The 7,559-nt window shown below is 46.6% G+C and overlaps 1 protein-coding gene across 1 annotated transcript in view; it reads left to right on the top strand.

Moving 5' to 3' along the window:
• The window catches only part of PHF20 (PHD finger protein 20), a gene marked incomplete at both ends in the record, with an annotated part of 48,932 nt that extends 43,387 nt beyond the window's left edge, over positions 1-5,545 (top strand). The window contains 3 exons of the mRNA XM_010145776.1: positions 621-816; positions 3,535-3,934; positions 5,362-5,545. Of these exons, the coding sequence (XP_010144078.1) occupies positions 621-816; positions 3,535-3,934; positions 5,362-5,545 (780 nt within the window). The remainder of the gene's footprint in view (positions 1-620; positions 817-3,534; positions 3,935-5,361) is intronic.
• Between the last annotated feature and the right edge of the window lie 2,014 nt (positions 5,546-7,559).

Here is a 7,559-nt window from a genome sequence, read left to right as displayed (position 1 = left end):
CTCTTTCCTGCTAATACCGTTTTGTTTGGCTTTTTAAGTTGCTTTTACTAATGCATTTATCACATTTAACGTAATTTCATTTCAGATGTTAATACTCCAACCTCTTACGCTAGAATAAGCATTAATAGCCTGACTTAGGCAAGCTCTCCGTCAGAACCTCATCACTGATTCCTTTCCAATTTACCTTTGAATGACTGAACTAATACCTGTACGATGCTTAAAACCAGTACCACTGGAGAAGGGAAGTTCGCTGCCTCGTGCTGCCTTTCTCCCTCTGCAGAGAGCTGTGCTGCAGCTGTAGCTGCAGCCATGGTCACCAGACAGTGTGATGTCCTGCTGGAAATGCTTCTCTCCGTGCATCGGCTGCTGTTACCCTTGTGGGTGTACCCCACCCCAACAGAACGTGGGGTCTGAAGACTTTTACAGCTGGGCGGGGGGGTTTGCCTGAGGTTGTCGTCTCACAAGTTCATGTCTTCAGGGTTTCGCCTGCTGTTACAGGATCTTTATTGGTATTAACAATAAGAACAATTAAGCTGTTGCAAGACTTTGAACTACTACCAGTAATGTTAACGTACCACAGTTAATGCATCATTTTAACACGCTCCTTACTGTTGCTTCAGGTCAGAGGTCCAGCCTAAAGTACTGGTATGAGAAGGAGTGGTTGAGTAATGGTCACATGCATGGCTTAGCATTTCTGGAAGAAAATTATTCCCACCAGAATGCCAAGAAGATAGTAGCCACTCACCAGCTTCTTGGCGATGTGCAGAGAGTGATAGAAGTACTGCACGGACTGCAGCTGAAGATGAGCATATTACAGTAAGCAGTATTTCAGTGTCAGTTGGTGCGTCCTCAACCTGAAGTAGATTTCAAATAGTAGAAAAATAACCAGAAATTCAGTCTTATTTTTTTGTGTTTCTTTGTGGATGTGTAACAACGTAGTTTGAATTGCTAACGTGATCTTGGAAAAGGAGTTTCCTTAAACCATTTAAATGTGTTGAGGAGTGTAAACTGACCGTGTATAGCAGGGCTGGGAAAGAACAAAGGAAAGAGGGCGAAAACTAGTAACAACAACTTTTCCTAAAGCACCTGAATAGATGTGAGTGACAGGAAGCGGATGGGCGAATAACCTATGGCAGTGTCCTTACAACACTCGCCTTCTCCATTCCAGGGATTCTCCATCATCACTTTTTCGGCAGAAGTCACATCTTTCCGTTGGGCATAACGTGCAGCTCTGTTGTACTGGGGAAGCAGATTGCAACCTGTTGCAATTAATTTCTCTGCAAAGATTATTACAGATATATATGAAAAATAACATACTTTGTAATTACTGTAAAATAATATTCTCCTGTTTAAAGTCATTCTTGGGTTCTGATGACTGAAAAAAGTTCTATTTTTTAACTCAAATCCAACGCTTCTAAATAGATTGAATTCCATATTTATAATATGTTAGTTGATAAATAACACAGCAGCAATTTGGAAAGCAAAGCTTTCAGTGTTTCCATTGTTTTTAGAACTTTTCCCCTTTAATTTAATCTGTGGTGATGCAGCAGGGCCACTGGAGTACTAAAATGCTAAAGCAGAGGAATAATGCTGACAGCAAGAGAGTAGCAATTTTAACATAAGGTTTTGCTCTTCCTTGAAGGTACCCTTCAGTCAGAAGTGCGAGTAATCCCTGTCCTTTTTGGAGAGGGTGGAACATAGATACTGTAAGACCCCTCCTAAGGGGTCTTCTCTGAAACAGCAAGACTTTAGATTGTGACTTTCCAGCTGTAGAGTAAGCTGAGATTTGCCTGGTACTAAGTGACGGAGCACTGAGCGAGTGCGTGATGCCTGTTAACAGCGTCTGCTCCTGTTCTCTCCCATCCTGAAGCTGGTGAGGTGAGGGGATTTAATTCAGGGTGAGGGGTGCTCCTGTCAGGACCATCTTGTCAAAGGCCGTAGCCCGCTTTTTCTTTATCATTACGTAAATCAGAAAGGATTTTAAAAATGATTATATTGTTGATGGAGATCTACCAGCTAGGGGAGAGGAGCCGATTTCAGAGCTGCCTGAGGCTGTTAGGAGAGTGCTCAGTATTTCAAGGAGGTGGCAAAGGACCAGGGGTGACGTTGACAGCTTGGGTGCAGTGGGAGGCAGAGCCAGCCTTCAGAGGCGATAGTTAAAAGGTTGATCAAGTATTAAGCACTGGAATTTTCATCCTCGTGTAGCTGGTGCATCATCTTTCAGTTTTCTGTTTTCTGTCAAGTTATCCCTTGCTCTTTGCTGAGCGAAATAGTGCCTTTAGGTGTAGCATGTTGACGGAGCTGGAGTAGCAGCTCTGGTGGACGAGCACTTGTCGTTCAGGATTGCTCCCCAGGGGCATGGCAGAGGGGCTGTCCGACCTCGTCTGAGCAGCTCTTCGAGCCCTGCCATCCTCTGATAGACTCTGAAGAAGCCTCAGCTGCTGTAGGGTGGATTAGGAAGCAGTTCCTTTGCAAGTAAAAGGGTTGTGTTTTGTGGAGTGGTTTGGCCAACAGCTGGAACAGCTGGATCAGCATCCTGGGTTAAGTCTGTCTGCCGTTGTTTGCAGGGAAGCACAGAGCGGGGTTTTGGGGCTGACCCCTCCCGTCTGTGCTTTAGGGTGAGGATTTGCTCCCGCTGTGTTCTTGCACCAGCAGCTGAGCTGCTGCCCTTTGAAGATATGCAGGGTGACCCTGCTTTGCTCTCCTTTTTACTGCTGTTGTGATGCCTGACGGACATGAACACACTCGTTAAACACTCCCTCTGAATTTTTGGTTGGTTGTTATATCTGTGTAAGAACCTGAGACCTGCAGGTGTCCCTGCTGCTGGAATAGATAACGTGTTAGTCCGCTTGAAAACAGTTGCAATAAGGATTTTTATTGGAAGCAGGTGGGGGAACTCTGGCGTGTTGGTGTACCAGGCTGGCGATGGGGATTTAAAGGAAAGCTAAGGTTTTGAAGGAGGTAACAGAGAAGTTCTACACCACCACCACCTCAATTCCCCCAGCTGTTGTTGCTGGAGGGTTATAAAAGATCAGTGGATTGAACTTCTGAGTTTTATTTTGGAGAACTGCAGGGTAACGTCTGATACAGAGTGTTTGATGGGGTATTTTTCTTTACTGGTGTTTAAAATTATTGAAATCTTAGTTCAGCTTCAGCGTTCTTGACTTACCTCACTAAAAATATCCCAGTGAAAATGAGTTTATGCTTTTAATAAATTGCAAATACTGATGCAAAGTGCAACATTGGGGAAAAGTTGCATGTATCTATTTGAAACTTATTCCTTAATTTTTTTCTTAATGCCAACACTTGGCTTTTATGCCATGTTATAGAAATGAAAATAGCAAACCCAGCAGAATGTTTTAGGAAGATACACAGTTGAGGTCAGGGAAATTACATTATGTCAGAATATTGGGGTGTTTTTCACTAACTGTGATGACTAAAGCATGTGGTAGTTAAAATATTCTTACTCAATTTCTTTATATAATAGGTAGTTTGTCCAGTACCTTGACATGTGAGTGTTCTATGTTCAAACAGAAACAAAGAACATCCTGACCTAAAGCTTTGGTGCCATCCATGGAAGCACATTACGGTGGATGAAAAAACTCATACCAAACACATCATTCACATCGAGGAAAACTGTTGCAAAGAGGAGACGGCCGGTTACAGAACTTGGAATGGGACAGTTGAGAAACCCTCAGCCCTTCCCTCTGTGGAGGAGTCCTACATCACCAGTGAACACTGTTACCAGAAGCCCCGGGCCTACTACCCTGCGATAGAGCAGAGGCTGGTGGTGGAAACACGGGGCTCAGCCGTGGACGACGGGGTAAATAGAATAAGGGAAAACGGGGATGATGCCCTATCGGAGAGATTTGGCTGGAATCTGGACCGAGAAATATGCAAGATGGAAAATGAATCCAAACAAACTTTCTCGAAGGTATTTGTTTGAAATTAACCCTCTCTAGAGGGCGTAGAGGATGTGTTTGCCTGGCAGAGTGCAGAACTCAACCCCTTTTAGTAGCATTCAGTTTGTTTATTTGTGTTTCGTTTTTCCCTATACTGTTAAATTGAAGTTGCCAGTATGAATTAAAATGATAGACCTGATCAGCTCCTCCATTTCAAATAATTAAAACCCCCTAATCTTAGTTGAGGAGGACTCCTGGACCTTAAATCATCTGCATGGTGTGTGGAACATGCATTACAGTCCACGGCAGTTCATTGCTTCTGCGCACGTAAAGTAAAAATAAACGCAGCCGCAGCAGCGGGGTAGAGGGACACCAGGCCAAGCAGGTGTGATCCTACCCAACACGCTGGTGTCCCCGCCCGTCGTGATCTCTGCCTTGTTTCATGGTTCTTTTCACAGTTACGTTACATTCATTCCAGGTTCTTCTGGCAGCATTTCAGGGGGGTCGGGGGAAGTAGCAGCCTGAGCTGATTTTTAAGAATGGTCCCTGCTGAATAATGCTGTGTCTGCTCCCTCCTGGAGCACTCCAGTTTTATCTTTTCTGCTCTCGGTCCTGATTTGCAGCTCTGTCAGGTCTGTCTGTTAAAGGCCTTTCTTTCTACACACCAGTGCAAAAACTTTCCTTCCATGAGTTAGCGCCAAGTCACGGAATACGGTCTGACAAAGGTTAGAAAACCTCTGAAAGACTGACCTCCCTGTTCCAGATTGCAAAGTCTGGGGGGTTTATTTCATGCCTGTGTTAGCTGTAATTCATGTTCTTTTCAACTATCAAACCGATGAAGATTACGTGATGTTTCCCAGAGGGGCACGTTTGTCAGTTCTTCAGTCTTCTGGGAGCCTTGTTCCAAATCCAGTCGCATTTCAGCAGAATGATGAAGAATTTCGGGCAGTGGAATCAACACTGCTGACAGCGTAGTCGAGTTTTATCGGGGGTGGTGATGTTTCATGTCCAGATGCTTCGATGAAAGTTTTGGTAGAGTTGAGATGAGATTCCTTCAGGAAAACTGCCTTCTCACTGCAGACTCACCTGCTGGGTGGTTGATGGCTGCGGTGTTAACGGTGGCTCCAGCGGTCCCCAGGAGGCACCGATGCAGCGCGCTGTCTCCCAGTGGGACGTGGTGGGGAGCTGGCCAGGTGTGTCCCTGTTAACTTCTGAAAAGCAGGTGCCTGTGAAGCGCAACGAACAGGCCTCAGCAGAGTACCTGCAGAAGTGTGTCTGTGTTTAGATCCTCTCGCCCAAACTGCCTCCGGTTTTGTGTATGCTCTCTCTTCTCTGTGTCCCCCTGCCCTCCCCTAGCCTGGGGAGGTGAGCAATTAGCTCGGGTAACCAAGGGCCCGGCCGGTCCGGCTCCCCCATCCTGTGTCGCTGTAACCAGTACTGATGTCTGTATTTCCGCTAGGTGAGAGAGTCTGTCTCTAAGAAGGTCTCCTCAGAGGACGGTATCGAGATGAAATTGCTGGAAAAAGACAAAGAAGGAGTTGTGAACTCACAGCTGCAGTGGCAGCTTAATCTTCTCGCTCACGTGGAATCTCTGCAGGATGAAGTCATACACAGGATGGATTTCATTGAGAAGGAGCTGGATGGTGGGTAACGTTTTTCTATTTCAGAAATTAACTGTCTTGAACTGAACTGCCTGTTCAGAACACGTTACCTTGAGTTTTACCTCTGCAGACCTACAGAGAGATGAGCGTTGCGTGGTCCGTTACTGCATTTAACTGAGAGAAAACAGACATGCTGGTGATGGAGGAGGGAATTTTAAAACAAAGATCAAATTAAAACGAGCAGAATTCTACAGAACAAGTTCTGGTTAGTTCACCTTTAGATGCTTGTGCCAGGTGATGTAGTGGAGAATCTTCCATGTGTTTTTGCTTTTGGGTTTTTGACGTTTTCCATGACTCTCCCCTGTTCTTCAGAGGCAAGCTGGCTGTGTTAGCCTGTTCTCGGTGGTCTCTTTGGGGCAGAAGGCTCTTACCTTTTCCTGTCTCTTCCAAATTCTTTACTTATCTGTCTCTTGAAATTTGTTTTCCTAGTAATGGAAAATTTCTAAACCCTTTATGTGTTACAGTAAACAATCCAGGGTTGGTTTTTTTCTGGACATCTTTAAGTCTGACTGTTGGTTGTGTAGTGTTTGCAACAGCAGCTGTTCCTGCAGGGGCCACAGTACAGTCCTCTCCTCGTAGTTCAGTGAGGAACTGAAGAGCTAAGCGACTGAAGGAGGGTTTCAGGTGATGAAGACCAGCCAGGCCTGTGTCAGAGTGCTTGTTTCCTCACTGAAGCAGCTCTGGTTCACAGAATCAGGCTTGTTGTATCTGCTGCTGAGCTGGAGGCTCCTCGGAGCACTGCTGCTCCATGGGGCGTTTTCTTACGTCGAGGCTGCACGTGTCCAGCGTTGGGTAGTGCTCGCCAGTTCTTCAGCAGACACTGCCCTGAGGACAGAGCAGCCTGCTGATCTAGCTGGTGGCAGTGGCCACCGCTACTTCTTGTGGCAGATGTATTCTGTCTTCAAAGGTCTCAGTCTCCTTCTGCAATACCATCCCATCTCCTGGCCTCCTTGTAGTTCAACCTGACCCCCTTTCTCATGGTCGTATTGCAGTGTCACCTGAGTTGTCTTTGGTCAGTGTTTCTGGTCTGCATCCTGCTGAGGAGCTTTAGAGCAGGAATCAGTTTTCCTGGAACAGGGTTCTGCTGTTGAGCTTCTGGAATTCACCCCTGTTGTCTGTCGCCCAGATCTTTCTGTCTGGGCCAGTTGTATTCTGTAGTGGGGACAGACGTCTCTCGGTCCGTCCTGTCCTGTCAGGAACTTCAGCTGCATCTAATGCTGGTGGTGTACACTTCCTGTTCCGCGGAGTCCTTGCTCTGGGATTGATAACAGATCAGAGGAAGATCAGCACCCGATTTCACAATATCTAGCGCTGCATTTTCCATCCCTGCTTCCTCCTCTCCCCACGACCCCGATGTGAATTATTTTATCAAGTATCAAAAGCTATTTGCGAAGATTGGTGTGAGGAGTCTGGTGTTGTGATGTCTGTCCTGGGTTCAACATGGAGGAACCGGATGCTCTCCTGTTGTCTGGCTTTCTTCTTCCCAGAGAGCTGTGGTTCTCCCAAGCTTCCGGGAAGGAGAACATGCCTCCGTGAATGAAGTCATAAAAGGGGGCGTGCTGAGAGGTTCGACGCCATTTTGCCATCTTGCTTGTCCCCCTCTGCTCTATCTGCCCTCCTCTCTATCTTGTCCGTGCTGCAGCTCTCTCACATGCTGCGCTGGACTCTTGAATCTCACACCCCCGGGCTGGAAACCTTTATTGAGGAGAGAAAGACACGTCCATGACCTGCTGTTTCTCTGAAGCAGTAAAAGACTCCTTCTGCAGAATGGGTGGAACCTTCTCCGTTTGTGCCGATTCCTGGCGGGTGTGGTCTAACGAACTGTTTTGCTGTGACGGATTGACCCAGCGGTACCCCTTATCTCTGCGGCGGATGCATCAGGCCCCTACGCGCAGCAGAATTTGAAGATATTCCCTTAAGACGCTACCTGGCCGGCCCGTGGCGCAGGTGTGAGTGTGTGGGAGACTGGGAAAAGCATTCCTTGGCAGAGAAGAGT

Source organism: Buceros rhinoceros, unplaced genomic scaffold (genome assembly GCF_000710305.1).
Source record: "Buceros rhinoceros silvestris isolate BGI_N320 unplaced genomic scaffold, ASM71030v1 scaffold12561, whole genome shotgun sequence".
NCBI lineage: Eukaryota > Metazoa > Chordata > Aves > Bucerotiformes > Bucerotidae > Buceros > Buceros rhinoceros.
Note: the sequence above shows the minus strand (reverse complement) of the source record. Positions and strands in the feature narration are given on the sequence as shown.